Source organism: Dromiciops gliroides, chromosome 4 (assembly GCF_019393635.1).
Source record: "Dromiciops gliroides isolate mDroGli1 chromosome 4, mDroGli1.pri, whole genome shotgun sequence".
In the NCBI taxonomy this organism is placed as follows: Eukaryota; Metazoa; Chordata; class Mammalia; order Microbiotheria; family Microbiotheriidae; genus Dromiciops; species Dromiciops gliroides.
In genome coordinates this window covers 343,019,833-343,038,386 of record NC_057864.1, presented here as the reverse complement: position 1 = coordinate 343,038,386, position 18,554 = coordinate 343,019,833, and the positions used below count along the sequence as shown (strand labels likewise).

At 38.1% G+C, this 18,554-nt stretch overlaps 1 protein-coding gene across 1 annotated transcript; it reads right to left on the bottom strand.

The window, feature by feature from the left end:
* Positions 1 to 404: 404 nt before the first annotated feature.
* CCN6 (cellular communication network factor 6) lies at positions 405 to 18,238 on the bottom strand. Its single transcript, XM_043964664.1, has 5 exons — positions 18,128 to 18,238; positions 13,417 to 13,717; positions 9,447 to 9,689; positions 5,911 to 6,104; positions 405 to 686 (listed from the first exon to the last, which is right to left on the bottom strand). Exons 1-5 carry the CDS (start codon positions 18,236 to 18,238, stop codon positions 405 to 407), a joined length of 1,131 nt encoding a protein of 376 aa, XP_043820599.1.
* Between the last annotated feature and the right edge of the window lie 316 nt (positions 18,239 to 18,554).

Genomic DNA, 18,554 nt, shown 5'->3' with positions numbered 1-18,554 from the left:
GGCTTTTTTAACTAACATGCATTTTTTAAAATAATAGTATGTTTCACTTGCTTTAGTAGAAAGCATCAAATGTTCCAATACAATATAAATAATGTGCTGCACTTTGCTTCTATAGAATTATCAAATATAGGATCAAACTTGCTCTGATATTTAATTATGATACAGATTTTAGTACTTAAGACTTAAATTTCTTGCTTTCCAGAGTCAGTTCCTTATTGTTTAAAAGAACTTCAAATTTCAAAACATACACAATTAAATATGATGACATATCTATCCTTACTCTTTTCATCATTAATGCACTTTTTCTGTCACGCAGATTACTGGAAGAATTATCTGGTGTAGTACAAATTATGCTTAGACTCATACCGATGTTTAATATTTACTATCATTTTTATTAAGGCTCTTTATAGAATCTTTAGCTCAGAAAAGATATCCCCTGGATCTCTGCAAGTCTTCTGACATACACAAGAGGTGATCCACATCATCTTCCACTTAAATGACCCTTCATTTGGGCAATCAAATTGTATGGTAATCATCTTAGACTTGTTAGGAATGCAGCATCTCTTATCCAAGCATTTTCCACAGAAAGTTGGTTTGTAGCTCTGAGTACTTGAGCATCCAGAAAAGGAAAGTTTCTCTCTTTTAGAAAGCTGAAAAGTAGGCTGGCATGTTTTGCCTTTGGGTATCTAAAAAAATTGCAAATAAAAAGAAATTTTAAAAATTTGGATGTAAGGAAGAATGCAAATTTAGAAAAACATTGCTATATAGACATATAGTAGTGTACAGTTTTTGTTGTTTAATTGTTTCAGTCATGTCTGACTCTACATGACCCCATTTGGGGTTTTCTTGGCAAAGATACTGGAGTGATTTGCTATTTCCTTTTCCAGCTCATTTTACAAATAAGAAATTCAGGCAAATAGGGTTAAGTGACTTGCTTAGTATCACATAGCTAGTCTCCCTGACTTCACACCCAGCACTTTTATCCACTGTGCCACCTAACTGCAGTTTACAGTTACTGCTAACAAAAAGCTTATACACTGCACATGGTAGGTGCTTAATGTTTGTTGAATAAAGGAATGAATGAATGTTAAGAGGAGCAGTGTGGTGGTGTGGAAATAGAACTGGACTGAGTCATTTGATCCTTATTCTAGATCTGGCTGGCCTTGTCACCAAATAACAGCTTGAATAAGTCATTAGTTTCTCTTAAAGATGAGGAAGGATTTGACTGAGTTTTCTTTTGAGTGCTAACATCCCTTGTCCAATAATGCTTGTACTAGCCTCATAAACAATATAATGGTTCCTTTTTTTCTCTTTCATCTTCCTACAATGTCCTATCACCTGGGGGATGGGGGTCTGGCTTAATTCCTTCTCTTGAAAGCAGTTTTACCCCAATTTGTGTAATTAAAATCATTTTTTTAATTTTCAAGGCATTATGCTAGGAGCTAAGGATAAAAACAAAATTAAAAATGGCTCCTGGGGGCAGCTAGGTGGCACAGTGGATAAAGCATTGGCCCTGGATTCAGGAATACCTGAGTTCAAATCTGGCCTCAGACACTTGACACTTACTAGCTGTGTGACCCTGGGGAAGTCACTTAACCCCCATTGCCCCGCCCCCCCCAAAATGGCTCCTACCTTTAAAAAGCTTATATTCTATTGGAAGGATGCACCCTGTTAATCTGCATACAAGGTAATTTGAAGAGAGAGCATTAAAAATGAGGGTGGGGGAGGGATCAGCACACCTTCATGTGATGCCTAAACTGAAGCTTGTAAGGAGACAAGAACAGGAAGGGAAATGGAATATTGGATTCAGGGTCCATGAACATAAGAACATGTAGAAGTGGGGGGAAAAGTATGAAATGAACCCCAAAAGGTAGATTGAAATAAGATTGTGCAGTTTTAAATACCGGGCTAAGGGGCTTCTATTTTATCCTATAGACCACTGAAAATGTTCTTAACTGGGGAGGTTGCTTTAGGAAGATTTCATTAACTGTGAAGAAAGGATTGGAGAGAGGAGAGACTGAAACATGGAATCCAATTCAGTTTATACAGAGGTCCAGGTAAGGTGGTGAATTCCCAGACTAGGGTAGTGGTTTTTCTAGTAGAGTAAAAGAGATGGATGCAAGAGATGTGAAGGTCAAATCCACAAGAATTTGCAATTGATTAGATATGGTGGTGAGGAGGGTAAGTGAAGGATAACTCAAATGAATCTTCTTCGGTTGATAAATTGGTGATGATCTCAACAAAAATAGAAAAGCAAGGGATGGGAGTTGTGGGGAAGGTAATAAATTCTGTTTTGGACATGTTGAATTTGAGATGGCAATGTTGCTCCCAGTAGTTGGTAATGTGGAACAGATGCTCCCACATTGACAAGATTAGGAAATATGTGCATGTGTGCACACACATTTGTTAAACATTTAGAAATGACACTTGAGCCCCATGGTCTCCCAACTAGGGAGCAAATGAGATCATCATTGAAGAGAATGTAGAAAAAGAAGAGGATATAACCAAAGACAGATCACTGGAAAAGAGAGCCACGTTAAGAAAGAAACTATATAATGATCCAGACAAAGATGGTGAGATAAGATGAGAAAGAACAGAGAGAAACTAGTATCATAGAAACCAATGGAAGAGAAATTATGGGAGCAAGGAGAGTAAGGAAGTCTACAGAGAGGTTAAAAAGGATGACTTCCAGGTCATGTGGCCAACAGGATAAAGGACTAGTTATTACTCTGATTCTCATTACCTTTCAAACCTCTCCAAAATAAGACAAAGAGAAGGTAAATCTTGGCTTTATCAAGAACCTTAAGGTAATAATCTAACGTGCAGAATAAGGCTAATTTGTTATAGGCTCACTCAGTACTCCATCAGTCAGTATGCTCTGGCAAGGCTATACCAGGTGACCCATGGACTTAGACCTCCATTTTGCCCCACCATGGAAAACCAAAGATAGAAGTTTGCTCTGGCTGGGTCTGTAGTACAGCAGTTCTATGTTGCTACAGTGCTCAGCCACAGAACTAAAGAAAACTGGGGCAGGATAGCATGTATGCGGATCCACTAGTCCTGAAGAAAAGAAGATTGGCATCCATTGTGCCCACTTTTATTCCCTCAGAACTGGAGGCAGAGTATGAGGCCAGTAAAATATGAATTGCCAGTGTAGAAGGAGGCTGAGAAAGCTTTAAAGATAGGTCTCCAGGGAAATTTACCATTAAAGGGGAAGGAGTCAGAAAGTAAGCAATAGGGTAATAGAAGTGGGGTGTGGGCAGGGAATCATAATCTCAGATCCCGACAGGAAGAAAATGCATTAAAGATCTTGAGCACAAGCAGATAAACTACCAATGGAAAATGGGATCCAGACCATCTAAATTAGCCCAGACATCCATAAATGAATACAAGACAAAAATGAATCAATACCTAATAAGGCAAAAGATAGACTGAATTTTCAAGAGAGCATGGAACCGGGGGCAGCTAGGTGGCGCAGTGGATAGAGCACTGGCCCTGGAGTCAGGAGTACCTGAGTTCAAATCCAGCCTCAGACACTTAACACTAGCTGTGTGACCTTGGGCAAGTCACTTAACCCCAATTGCCTCACTAAAAACAAACCAAACCAAAAAAACAAACAAACAAACAAACAAAAAAGAGAGCATGGAACCACAAGCAGGATATTCCTGAAAACACTTAAGAGAGAAAGAATTGTGAAAGCAGAATTTGTGGCCTGCACAGCAGAAATAATTGGCTCAATAGAAAAACTTGAATTCACGGGCAAACCTCACCAAAAAATCAGAAGAGGCCAAAAAAAAAAAAATGTTAAAAGAAAAACTGATCTCTACAAGCAAAACATTGATCTCCAAGACTTAATTCATAGAGACAACTTAAGCATTATAAATCTTCCAGAAGAATACGAGTTAAGAAACCAGAACACCATAATGCAAGAAATAATACAAGAAAACTGCCCAGGATTTGAAAACAGAAAATAAAATACTAATCAAAAGAATTCACAGACAACCTCTGGGAGTGGGGGCAGGGGGGAAATCCATGCTTCCAACAACTCCCAGACAGGTGATGGTTAAATTTCATAATTCCAATGATGACATATAAATGACGAGAATAAAGACATTCAAATGTAAAAGAAAATTCGAATAACACAAGGCTATTCTGCCCCCAGTAGAAGCTGAAGGAGGAAATGGAATAATCTTCCAAAGAGCAAAGGAGCTCTATTTGCCACTCCCTATCCTCCAAGAAGGGACATACCCAGCAGCTGAGCCTAATGAAAAAAGATGAATGTTCAATTTTTAAAAGATATATTTTAAATAGTCCTACAAAGAAAACCAGACCATAGCAAATTATTTGCTTTGTAAACAATTACAGCAACCAAGGAAGACACAGATAACAAAATTACCCAGTTGGGGTGTGGGAGGAAAGATAAAAACTAGAAAGAGGAAGTCTCAAGAGGTTTAACAACAAAATAGCACCTATTAAAAGATTTCTTTCTAAAAGCACACAAGAAGACATGGGTGAAGTCAGAAATCAAACACAAGCTATGGTGGAGGAACAGAACTAAAACCTAACTACATTGCCTACAGGCAAATCGATGTCTTTTGTTTCTTTTTTCCTGAGTCTAAACTACATAATGGGACAGCACATAAAATAAGAGAGAGAAGGAGATAGAGGGGAATATATGTGAGGTGCTCTGATCAAGTTAACTCTGAAGGGAAAGTAGAGGCTCAGGAAGCAGAGGACCTACAGGAGAAAGGCTGAGAAGGCAGAGGGAAAGCCTGAAAGATAGGTGGCACAGTGGATAGAGTGCTGGGCCTAGAATCGGGAAGATCTGACTTCAGATTCACTTTAGAGTCTTAAATAGCTGTGGTTCTGGGCAAGTTGTTTTACTCACCTGCCTCAGTTTCCTCAACTGTAAAATGAGAATAATGATAACCATCCCACAGGGTTCTTATGAGAATCAAATGAGATGTCATTTGTAAAGTACTTAATATAATTCCTATCACAAAGGCATTTAAAATGGGAAGAAATGGAAAAATGTTATTTTAATAATGAGACAGGGTCCCACTGAAGAACTTTTCCATGGAGGAAGAGAGTCTCAAAATGGAGTTGAAGAGCCTTACTATGGAAATGATCTTCATGGATTTGGTGCTTAGAGAGACCATTCAATGTACCTCAGGAAAAGGGGAATCCAGAGTTCCTGAGGGAAAAACAGGACCCAGAAGAGTAAAAGAGCATGGACTCAGATTTCATTGCAGATGGAGAAAAAAAAAATTATAATGGGAAGAGCAAAGAGTAGTAATGAACTGCACCATCAGGGACACGGGAAAATTCCTACTATACTGCAATACCTCTCTATACTTACTAGCACCAGAAAAAAAAAGGCCAGCCAGGGAACAAAATTTACAAAGCAATAACATAGACGCTCTTTAGAAGAGGGAACTCAAAATAGGTACCTTAGAAGCTTTAATTCCATAAGGAATACAGAAATTAAAAGAATAAATATAAGAGACTTGAATTAAAGAATAAAAAGTATAGAATAGAAAGAAGAGAGAGATAATAAAGAATAAGGAAAACAAATACTTTTTAGAAAGGCACAGAAAATGAAACTTTTTAAATTGAGGGGGGAAAGAAAAAAGGTTTTTATTTAACTACTTGGCAGGGGAGGGGGTTAATTAGAAAACAGATGGAAGAGCTTTGAGTTCAAATCCCAGATCTGCTGTAAAATATCTTTGTGATCTTGGGCAAATTGCATCACTTCTCCAGGTCTCAGTTTCCTTATGTGTAAAATGAAACAGTTGGAAAAGTGATTTGGAAAAGTGATCTCTAAGGTCCCTTCCAGCTCAGAGTGTAACCACCTATAGTCAGTTGTCACCAGGACCACAAAAATGTGCTTCTCTTCAAGTCAAATCTTACCTTCACAGCCTTTAATATGTTACTGTCACAAGGCTGAATGTAACACAATCTTTTCTCTTTCCTCATTTCACAGTGACTATTTTCATTGGTAACCCTATTGGATATTCCCAGCCCACATGTTCTAGAACAAGGTGTCCATGTTGTGGCCTGCACAAGGCATTTCCTCTTCCAGAAAAGCGGGAGATTCTTATAAACTATAATAGAAAGGAGGAAAAAAACACTTCCCACAATTAATTTCCAGTTCTATCTTAATCATTGATTTACCCAAATAAACTCCCATAAGTGGCTTAATTTTTAGAAAAGTAGCTCTGCAAGCCTTTATCCCACTCCCCAAATTTTCAGATAAATTTCAACAAACCAATTTATTTTATGAATAAAAATGTTATCTTGATCTTTAAAAAAAAAAAACCTTTGAAGTAAATTTGCAGCTTTTTTTTTCTAATTTGTGCTTTATTCTATGTAGACTATCTTCCAACTATTGAACCTGGCCATATTCTGATTTATAGGTTATTTCTCTCACACATAAAACCACAATTCTTGCATCTTTCCTGTGTTGATCTCTAACAGAACAAACATTAAAATAGATGTTAGTGGGATATGGGGAAGCAAGATGTTAATCAGAATGATGTAAGCTTAATAGGAAATTTCATGATCCATGAGAGTACATTGTGGGACAAGACAACTAATCTTGAAGCACAGTATTTCTCCCTAATTTCTGCCTTGTTGTTTGAATTTGTTAGAAGGTATTTCAATAATATGGGGGGGAAATGACTTCTGCTTTTTAAACTGACTTAAGCCAGCTCTGATGCTGAAAAAGCCTTGATATATAGGCCCAAATCCTGGACCTCCAGTTCAGTCAAATTCTCCCATTACAACTGTGCAGATCTATTGTAACTTCCACTGGCTGCTTCTGGTTTGATATGCCTTAGTTTTGTTTTGAGTGGGGAGCAGGAGATAACATAACTCTTCCATCCCCAAGTAAAGCCAGTGGGGACTTGCTATGTCAGTCCAAACTGACTCATGCATGTCACAGAATCAAGCTCATTAATTTTGGACAAGTTTCATGATGGTAGTCTTACTCCAAAGCATTTATTTAATCAATTTTCCTTTTATTCCTTAAAAAAAATAGGAAAATATTAATATTTTAAAACCAGCATTTAACTGTTCTAGGAAAAATTCTGGACATGACATGAAAAAAATGTCAATTTGAAAGAAAAAAATGAATTTTACTTTTAGTCAGCTGAGAAACATTAGCTGCTTTGAATTATATACTATCTTGAACTAAAAAAAACATATCTATGGATTTTACAACAGTAACATCTGAAATAAGTATATAGATGATGGATAGGGTGCAGAAATATGGGTACCTGGAAGGTAGACAGCAGTTTAAAGACCTCAATGCAGGAAGTAGATTAAAAGCCTGGCACACATCTGCAATAAATAAAGGGAAGGTAAGTTGTTGCAAATCCAGTGCATCTCATCACTTAAAATTAAGCCAGGAGATGTCATTTAGAAATCTGATTAACAAAGGATACGTTTTTAAAAAGCAAGAAATTTGAAAAAGCAGTTAAAAAATAATAAAAGCTTAGCACTTGTAAGCACTGAAAAAGGCAGAGAGCATTATGTCATTGCATAATTTCATGCTGACCAAGCAGAAGCTAGATTCTAAACATAAGCCATCTGGAATTAAGTATATAAATGTTGTTCAGTCGTTTTTCATCCAACTTCGTGATCCCATTTGGGGTTTTCTTGGCAAAGATACTGGAGTGATTTGCCATTTCCTTCTCCAGCTAATTTTACAGATGAGGAAACTGAGGCAAACAGGGTCACACAGCTAGTAAATGTCTGAGGCCAGATTTGAACTCAGGAAGATAAGTCTTCCTGACTCCAGGCCTGGTGCTCTATCCACTGTACCACCTAGCTGCCCAACTATATAACTAAATAACATTAATGTGAGAGAAGACTGTGTGTCTTTGTGCTTCTGTCTATATATGTAAAGAAGGGTTGAAATCTGTCAAGGCTTATAAATAAAGTAACTCAGTTAATCAAATCAGAAGGACCCAGAGAGCTTGATTAAACTCCCTTTGTAACATAAAGTCCAGCCAGCCAACCAGAGAACCTGGATTTGAATCCCAGTTCTGAAACTTTTGAGTTTGAGGATTAGATGGGACCTCAGCAACCTTTCTGATCCAACCCATCTATGAAAAGAATCCCTACTATAATGATGCTCTATCTAGCAAGTGATCATCCATTGTTTGCTTGAAAACTTCCAAGGAGGAGGAATCCCCCACCTTCTGAGGCAGATCATTATGCTTTTGAATGCCTTTAATTATTAGGAAATCTTTCTTGACATAATTATAAATTTGCTTCTTTCCAACTACCACCCAGTCCCTAGTTCTGCCCAAATCGAATGAGTCTAATAACTCTCATCCTAAGGACTATGGTATCATAAGCCTTGAGGGTATTTTTTTTACATTGAGCTTTGAGAGGCTCCTCCACAGGACAGCCTTTCAAACACTTGTAAACATCTATTAATGGCCACCTTGTGAGTTCTCTGGGCAAAATAGCCCCAGTTGCTTCAACTGCTCCTCTTTGTGACAGTATCATAGTCTCAAAGCATTTCACTTAAATACCTACTTACCATCTACTTAATATATACTATGATATATGATATATGTCAGTAAGTAGTGGGATCAGGCCCATGAGAAGCCACTATTCTTCTAGCGTAGGTGAGATAGGGAGACTTGTCCTCCAAAAATTAAACACATACGTACATCTACATTTGCAAATATGCATACACTTATATAGGCATATATATGTGGACATATATATGCATATATGTCCACATATATGGATTTACAAGTTCAGATAAAACAGAATAAAACAGTACTTCTAAATCCAGGTCTATCTTTAATTCAATTACAATACATCTCAGTTTCTTTTGATTTCACATAGAAAATATATCTTTAGATATTTGTCATCAAGACATAGTAATAATTGACTATAACATATCAATGCAGGTTAATCTTGGAAAAAAAATTCCCATAAGATGCATGGATGACAAGCATTCTTTTATTCAAAGACAAGATAAGAGGAAAGAAGGAAGTGGGAGATGAAACATCAAAAGAACCTTCCTGATTCAGAGTGTTATTTTAAAGGCTAGAATGCTTTATCAAAGAAAATCATAAAATACCCTTTGCAGGTGATTCATACGTTTACCTGTCTAAAGACAAAGGACTAGACAAGGTGGGATCTCATGGTCCCTTTCAGCCCACTTGGGTTGACCTGTGATCAAGGGCCCAGATTAAACAGAAATAAAAGGTAAACCCTCAGATCTCTGGCCACACACCTTCAACAACAAAATTAAATTCAATCAAATCAGTAAATATTTATTGGGCACCTGCTATATACAAGGTACCAGGCTATATAAAGCAAAACCAGGGTGGTAAATAGTAAGAAAAATGGTAGCAAACATTAATTTTTGTCTCAGTCAATTGAGCTTAAAAGGAATTTGCCATAGCTCTAGTTGTACTCACCTGGCATTGACTGGTAGCTTGCTGATATCTGTTGTTGTAGCAGTCTCAAGCTACAATAAGATTGGTCAGACTTTTTCCCACCTTTGGAGCCAGAGCATTGACTGTCTACTTGCTTTGGTATGAATAAGGGTGTGCACCCAATGGCACCACTAACACATAGGCATTTGTATAGGGGATTAGGTTGAAAAACTTGGCCATTGTGATAATGCACCCTGTTGAGTTCACATCCTACAGCTACAAGATCTGAAAGTGGAAAACAGCCAAATTACCAAAGAAGCAATGAGCTGTATATTTTATGCCTCCATTAAAAAACAGGAAAGGATATATCTATATCTTTTCTGGTATAAAAGTCTCTACTATGTATTCTACATTGTGAACCCTCTTACACAATAATATCTAAATATACAAAAAGTAAATTAGAGATTTTTTTAAATTATATATTGAGATAAGTTATTTTTCTATTAATAATCAAGTCCCTTCTATTTCCTCATTTAGGAACAATTTCTGAAGGACAGGGCTGACGTTGAGATTGGCCTAATCCTCCAAGAACATTGTCCTCAATCTTGGGTGGGACCCCACCCAACTAGAAGAGCTTACCTTTTTTTTTCTTTTAGTAAATAGTATTTTTTCTTTTTTTTGTTTTTCTTTTTGTTGTTGTTTTTTTTTTTTTTGGTGAGGCAATTGGGGTTAAGTGTAATTAATAATCAAATTAGCTGTGTGATCCTAGGAAAGTCACTTAACCCCAATTGCCTCACCAAAAATAAAAATAAAAAAAATAATCAGTTTATTAATTAGGCTAGAAATAATCAATAAATTGATGGTCAGTGCGCTCTCTCTCTCTCTCTGTGTAACAAAAGATGAACCATGGAGATCACTGAATGCTTAAATAACTTTGGAAAAGTGGGTGCCCCCTCCTCACAGCTGGAGATCAACCCTGATTGTTGAATAATCAATTAAGGGGTAGATGAAGAGTTGGGCTAAAAGTCTTCAGCTCCTCCTGCCGAGAATTTGGCTTGATCATGAAATTTAGCTGCCTCTAGCTATATGAACAAAGTCATCCATCTCCACCCAGATCACTCAAATTCAAAAGCAAGAGCCTAATGTTTTAGGGCTGGAATTCAACTAAATTAGATTACATTTACACTTTATTCAGAAGTAAGCTCTCCAGGTGGATTTCAGAAAACCCTGGAAAGACTTACATAAATTGATGTTGAGTGAAGTGAGCAGAATCAGGACATTATACACAGTAATATATTGTGTGATGATCAATTATGATTGACTTAGTTCTTCTCAGCAATACAATGATCCAAGACAATTCCAACAGACTCATAATGGAAAATGGTATTCATATCCAGAGAAAGAACTATGGGGGTCTGAATGCAGATCAAAGCATACTATTTTCACTATTTTTTGTTTTTTGTGGTTTTTCCCTTCTGTTATATTTCTTCTTTCACAATATGACTAATGTGGAAATATGTTTAACATACTTGCACATGTATAACTGATATCAGATTGCTTGTTGTCTTGGAGAAGGAGGATGGGACTGAGGGAGAAAATTTTGGAACTCAAAATCTTATTAAAAACGAATGTTGAAAACTATCTTTACATGTACTGGAAAAAATACTATTGGGGCAGCTAGGTGGCACAGTGGATAAAGCACCGGCCCTGGATTCAGGAGGACCTGAGTTCAAATCCGGCCTCAAACACTTGACACTTACTAGCTGTGTGACCTTGGGCAAGTCACTTAACCCCCATTGCCACACACAAAAGATATGTATATGCTTCAAAGAGGAAAAGACTTGGAGGAGGCTGTGATAGGCAGGAACTTTAGAATGTCATTAGGCCAGCCAACCACCTGATTTGCCTAAAGATGGTCAAAGTTCTGTTATAGCTTCTGCAAGGGCCAAACCATGAATAGAAGCTAATGGTTGCAGTGAGTAGTGGAAGCCAGTGAATAGTTAATAAGCGTTCATTTACAAAATGGCTTTTGGGAGCTTCTGTCTCCATTAGGGAAAACAGGGCATAATATAGAAGAGAAGGTGGGGAACTGGCTATTGAGATAGACTCTAGCTCACTCAAGCCACTTTGGACCCTTTTACTTTCCATTCCCATTTAGGAAATTCTATTTGGTCTAAATTCCAGGCAAGTTAGTTCTCTGGGGCTATTCTAAAAAAGGAAAGCAAGAGCAGTGAACCTATGAGGGAATGGAGAATTGATAAGTTATGATTTTGATGAAACTTTTATATTCCTAGATTTTAATTCAAATCCTGAGCTCTAGGTAAGACTGGGAGTGCATCTGGATATATATCATTGTAGTGTATCAGTGTAGTGAGCTGGTGTAGCTCAAGCTTCAGGGGCCATCTGCTGGATTACACAGATATAGCACCTTAGTACTAGTAGCTGCTCCAAGCTTTGTCACACACAACTGGCACACATAGCAAGTGTAACATATAATTAACTAATTTAGTTCACGTGAAAACCTGAACGCCCAGGCCAAAGAACAAAAGCAATGTTTTGAATAACAACAACAACAACTTATATCTTATATCATGCTTTGAGGGTATACAAAACACTTTCCTCACAGCAATCATTTGAGTTAGGTAGTTCAAATGTTGTCCCCATCTTATAGAGGAAAAAACTGAGGCTCAAGTTCATTAAAATATCCAGATGTCTCCATTCCAGGTTTAGTGCTCCTTCCACTTTATACAAAATGGTAAGTGAATAGAGCACTGGCTTCAGAATCAGGAGATCTGCCTTTGGATCTCACTTCAGACATTTACTAACAGTGATCATAAACAAGCTCCTCAGTTTGCTTATCTATTAAGAGTAATAATTATACTTGTACCACCTAATGCCAGGCACATAGTAGGTGCTTGATAAATGCTTGTTGAAAGCATTTTGTAAAACTTTGCTGTGTATGTATGATTTGATTTTACTATATTTCCTCATAATTTTCTTGACCCAGAACTATGATTTAATCATTATAGGAATTCCCAGTATAGAAACTCTCTCCATTAATTTAGATGGACAACTCTCTGTATTTTGCTCTCCTATATTATTATATCTCTCTCTGTAATAATAATGATAATAATAATCATATATATAATCTCTGTATTATGCTCTCCTGGAGCACTGGAAGGTTACATCACTTGCCTATCATTATACAATATGTGTCAAAGTCAAAATTTGAACCCAGGTCTTCCTGACACCCACTATATCATATTGCCTCTCTATGGTTTTACATGGATTAAATTATAAAAGAGAAGCAATTAGTCAGAGTGAATAAGAGGTGGGTTTTAGAGTCAGTTAGGCATGAGTTCAAGTGCCGCTTCTGACATATAGTATCTACATGGGCTGGAAAAGTCTCAGGACCCCAGACCTTTTCTAAAACTATGTCATATAGTTATATGTTATATGTTATATAGATCTACTAACTGATCCACATTAGTAGAAGAAGAGTACATGCCAAGAGTTTCCGGATTCATGAAATCACAGTTCCAGATCAAAAACCTTTTCTTCATTACAAAAGGGCTAAATTTAGGTTGAACAAAGTATTAGGAAAAAGCTTAACATCATCCCTGGCACATAGTAAATGCTTAATAAAAGTGTTTTCATTCATTCATTTATTCCTACGGTGCTTTTAAATCTTCCAAGCACTTTCAAATGGTTTTCCCATTTTTAAGTAATACACCTTAAAGGCAATTAAGAAAATCTTATCATTGATTATTTAACAAAAGTCTCAAAGGTCTCTAAACACGCCTGCATCTCTTCCTACTTTTCCAGTAATGTGTAGTCCCATGAAGCTGGTCTGTGGAGAGACTAAAAGCCCACTTGGCTTCCAGCCAAATACAAGAGAGGATCTCCCAAACTAACAGCAGTCTTCTTCTCTTTTTATCCCATCATTGTAGAAGGGGATAATCCTTCCCCATCTTTGCCCCAGATGCCAAGAAGATGGAAATATGTCACTTACATGCACACACTCCTCTCTCATACCTAGGCTTGTCTGCAGAGTAGTCACAGTAAAGGCCCTTGTGGGGATCGCAGACCTCTGCCTCATTGCAGGTATCTCCAGGCTGCTTGGCACAGATTTTACAGCACCCACAGCCATCCTTTACCAGGCTCACCCCAGGTGAGCACCTGGGCTTCTGCCGAGGGCACTGGCATGGCCAGTGGCAGAACTCTTTCCTCTCATGCACTTCAGCGACTTCTGTTGTCTTTGCTTCAGACTCCCGGTCAGGAGCTTGACCATTGCCTTGAGCCCTGCAACAGGACTTAGAGATAGTTTGACATTAAGGATCACACTAAAGTGTTAGGCATTTCCTTCCCTCACCTGGAATGCCTTCTCTCCCTTACCCTCATCAAAACCAAATTCTACCCATACTTTAATCCTGGATTAAGTCTCATTGCCTCCATAAAGTATTTTTTGGACTACTGAAGAGAAGGCTGACTTTTCAGTCCTATTAACTCTCGGTGTACTCAGAGCCAGTGGTAGGCAAGGTCTCCAAGCTAGTGTTACACAGCATAACACTGAATTATACATTGATGATTTTATTCATTGCTATACACACCAGTGCTCTGACTTCTTCCCAATGCCCTTAAATGCCCCTGTTGGATCACAAGCAATTGCTCTCTTTTGCAACTGCCCCTGAAATTCTGAAAGGTAAGGAAAAAAAAGGCAATATCTGCATCTGTCTAGCCTTCTCAGCCCCAAAGCATCATACATGCCTGATGTTTTATGTATGATGGGTTATGGATTTATCAGTATCCTAAATTCTTTTTTTAAAAGATTCTTAAGAAAAAAAACATTCTTGGGGCAGCTAGATGGTACAGTGGATTAAGTACTGGCCCTGGATGCAGGAGGGCCTGAGTTCAAATCTATCCTCAGACACTTGACACTTACTAGCTGTGTGACCCTGGGCAAGTCACTTAACCCTCATTGTCCCACCCAAAAAAAAAAAGGAAAAGAAAAAACACTCTGGAAAACAATTTCTGATTGTTTATGATGTGGGCTTCCATTTTTTTCACTCCAAGTGGACCACAAATGTTTAACTCCCCCAAAAAGGCACAACACATTTTTAAGTTTAATGTGCATTATTAACATTTCTTCCATCATTTTTAAACCAAGACAATAATACAACAATTCAAGCCTTAATTATTAGTATTTACTATTTTCTGAGGTATAAATAGTCAGAATACTGAAATTTTAAGAATCAGCTCTTTGGTAGGGGTGGGCTCCAGCACTCCCCTATAATTAATTATATTTCAGATGCATAGAAGATTAGACCTGTAGGGAACCTCAGAAACCATCTACTCCAAACTCCTCATTTTCCAGATCAGGAAACTGAAGTCCAGTGATATTCCTGAGGTCAATAATTAAGTCAGGTCTTCCTGTCCAATGGTCTTTCCATTACACCATCCTCTGTTTTCACTTTTTACTCTCCCCCTCAGAGCCCTCGTTCTATCCCATAATCCCAACCATCACTTTTGACTGTAGAATAAGAAAAAAAAAATTAGCTGGTCCAACTTTCTTATTTTACAGATGAGGACACTGAGGCTCAGGGAAGTGGCCATATTGCTAACAGTCAACTCAAGAAGCAAGAAATAACAGAACCAGGTGAATTACTTTTCTGGTTTGGGCTTCTTTCCAGAACTGCATTTCCAGCTACTTTCAGAACATTTCCACCTGGATCTGACAAGGAAAGCTAGTTTATGAGCTTGGAAAAGTCTTATTTATTTAGTCTAATGCTCACAATGAATCTTTCAAAAGTTGTTTTGGTTTTATTTACAAACACAGAGTCCCACCAAAAGGCAGCAACCAAATGGCTCAGTGGATGGATCTAGAGTCAGAAAGTCGTTCAGTGGTTTCAGTTGTGTCTTATTCTTCGTGGTCCTACTTAGGGTTTTCTTGGAAAAGATACTGGAGTAGCTTTAAAGAAGTGAGTTCAAATCTGGTCTCAGACACTTCTAGCTAAGTGACCCTGGGCAAGTCACATAAAGTTCTTTTTGCCTCTGTTTCCTCAACTATAAAACTGGAATAATAACACCTACCTCCCAGGGTGCTTGTGAGGATCAAATGAGATAATACTTGTAAAGTGCTTAGCATATAGGCACTTAATAAAAGTTTCTTTCCTTACTCCCATAAAGTTAAAAAAAAATCATATAAAAGGTTCACACTGGTAAAGATCAGTCTTTGATGATACTTCCTCACCTTGTCACTTAGAGGCAATTTGATATAGTGAGTAGTATACTGAACTTGAAGGAAAACTTGGGTTCTACTCACGTCAGAAACCTATAAGCCGAGTGACCCTCCAATTCATCTCTAGAAGGAAGGAACTAGATTTAGTGGCTTATAATGTTCTTTCCTATTCTAAATCTATCATGCTATTCCACCCCCCCCCACTCACTCTTGAACCCATAGTTAGCAATTCTGGCTAATCTACACTACCCATACAGCTATTATTGCAGATTGTAGAAACAGTAGCTAATTTAACATAGCCTGCCTGAGTTCCTCCTTTTACCTAAATTTTCCTGGATTTTTTTTCCTACTCCCATCTGGATAGCCATAGCCAAGATTGATAAAATGTCATTCCATTTTATTGCTTCTTGGACCCTCAATTGCAATCATTTTAAAAAATCTAGTGATAGGGCAGCTAGGTGGTGCAGTGGATAAAGCACCAGCCCTGGAGTCAGGAGTACCTGAGTTCAAATCCAGCCTCAGACACTTAACACTTACTAGCTGTGTGACCCTGGGCAAGTCACTTAACCCCAATTGCCTCACCAAAAAAAAAAAAAAATCTAGTGATGTGTTAGAGACCATGTAATTTAGTGGACAGAGTGCTAGCCCCATAGTCAGGAAGACATGAGGTTAAGCCCTGATTGGGACACATAGTGGCCACGTGGACAAGTCACCTGACCGCTCAGTGCCTGAATCAGTTCTCTAAGATGACAGATTGAAAAACAGTTGCCAATCCATATAGACAGAGTGAGTTTTTTCACTGGGAATTTCCTAAACAGATTACATTACAAGTATGGAACCTTCCTCCACCCCAAAATAAATAAACAAATGAATGAATGAATGAATGAATGAATGAATGAATGAACAAATAAATAAAACCTGTCTCTATCTTTCCTCCCCTTCCCCTCATTAAGGCTTCTCTGCCTATTACCAACCCTACAGATTTGACTCTTGAACCAATTCAATTCAGCTCAACAATTAATTATTAAGCACCCCAAGAGCACCATTCTAGTCACTGTGCACCATGCTGGAGTAGAAAGAAAACAGGATTTTTAGTCAGAAGACCTGGGGGCAGCTAGGTGGCGCAGTGGATAAAGCACCGGCCCTGGATTCAGGAGGACCTGAGTTCAAATCTGGCCTCAGACACTTGACACACTTACTAGCTGTGTGACTCTGGGCAAGTCACTTAACCCTAATTGCTCTACAAAAAACAAAAAACAAAACAAACAAAAAAAAAAACTACAGAAGACCTGGATTCTAATTTGGCTCTGCTACTTTCTATTTGGGGGGCATTTAACTTCCCTCGGGCTCAGTTTCCCCATGTGTAAAATGAAGATGGCTGGATTAGATTACTTCTGGAGTCCATTTTAGATCCTATAAAATACAATCAGGGGGAAAATAATATTGCCTTTGCCTCAAAACCAGAACAGCAAAAACAAGAAATGTCCTAGCAGTCATAATATGCTGCATCATGAAGAGGCCTCCTGGCTTTCACAAAATACCAATGAGGTTGTAACAAGACCACCCCACTGACAATTTCATTCCCCACTCTCAAGAAGCCATGAATACATTCCCAAGTTTTATAAAGTGCTGAATGAATTTTTAAAATAGATTCAACTGTGTATCATCAATTCCTAGGGAGAATAAATAAATAATTCAGCATGGTCTATTTCCACCACTCCCACCCCAGTTTTTTGTTTTGTTTTTTAAACTGACTCAATAGCAAGCCCACACAAGATAGTTTTGTTTTGAAAGTAAACTTTTCCTTTGGGGAAAGAGCTTTAAATATTTCAAAAATAGTCCTAGCTCTTTAGAAGAAGTGAAAAACATACATATTGAGAGAAAAAAATCAGCTGTGGACTGTAAGAGGTAACTGTTCCCTCAACTCCTCTTCTAAACAGGAGCAGACATAACGGAAACTTTTTGTTTGCAAAAGTCTGTTTTTTTCCAGAAGACACATTTACAGCACATTCTGTAACCAGGTTGTGGAAAGCTGGGCCCTGTCCTGGAATAGGAATGAAGAGACAGTGTTTACCTCTACTGTGGGCCCCTGGCAATACTGCTACTTTCCAAAGAGCTGATTTACCAAGGAGAATCCCCCAAACCCCATTTACCCTCATCCCCAAAATGATTAAAAATCAAAAGGTTGTTCAAATACCTTGAAAGACAGATACTAGTTATTGCGACAAGAGTCCTCCCTGAAACACCTTTGATTCATTCAATACTTAAACTAATACAAGAATTCATTCAGTGTAGAAAATAGCTTGCTAATTGTGATGAAGGATTTCCTCAAGCAATTCTCTGGAATCATCATAGATCTGGGCCACCCCATTTGCCTTTTCTTCACTTTTTTTCATTTCTCACCTAAAAAAAAAAATAAGTGCTCTTCTAGCCCCACCCATTCCACCCCCACCCAAGGTAGAAAAATCTACTGGTGGGAGTTTACCTGGGAAGCCCAAGAAGTGATGAGAAGAGAGAAGGAGAGCAGTCCCTGCATGTTCCTAAGTTCAGCCTCCAAGGGAAAGTGAGAGATAGGGAGAAGACTGGGTCTGCTCATTGCTCACTGTACACAAAGCTCCCCTCTGTCTCCTCTGCAAACCCTACCTTTCCTCTGCCTGAGAGCACACACACACACACACACACACACACACACACACACACACACACACACTACCTCATACATAACCAACTTTGTGCTGAGACTTTGCAATTGAATTTTCATTTTTGAAGTTCAAAATTCATTTACAGCCACACTAACTTCTTCTAATGCATTATAATAATAATTTAGGGATAGGAACAAGATCTGAGAATTTATTGGTAAAGAGAACTTCCTGGTGAGGAAATTCCTTCTACCAACGCAAGTATAACATCTT

Bases quoted from the DNA above. Each gene is read 5' to 3' on its own strand.
- CCN6 (XM_043964664.1), bottom strand. From the start codon at position 18,238: ATGAGCAGACCCAGTCTTCTCCCTATCTCTCACTTTCCCTTGGAGGCT. The intron at 13,718-18,127 runs GTAAACTCCCAC...ACTATCTCTAAG, and splicing joins TCACTTCTTGGGCTTCCCAG to TCCTGTTGCAGGGCTCAAGG. The intron at 9,690-13,416 runs GTAAGTGACATA...TTCCACTTTCAG, and splicing joins TGAGAGAGGAGTGTGTGCAT to ATCTTGTAGCTGTAGGATGT.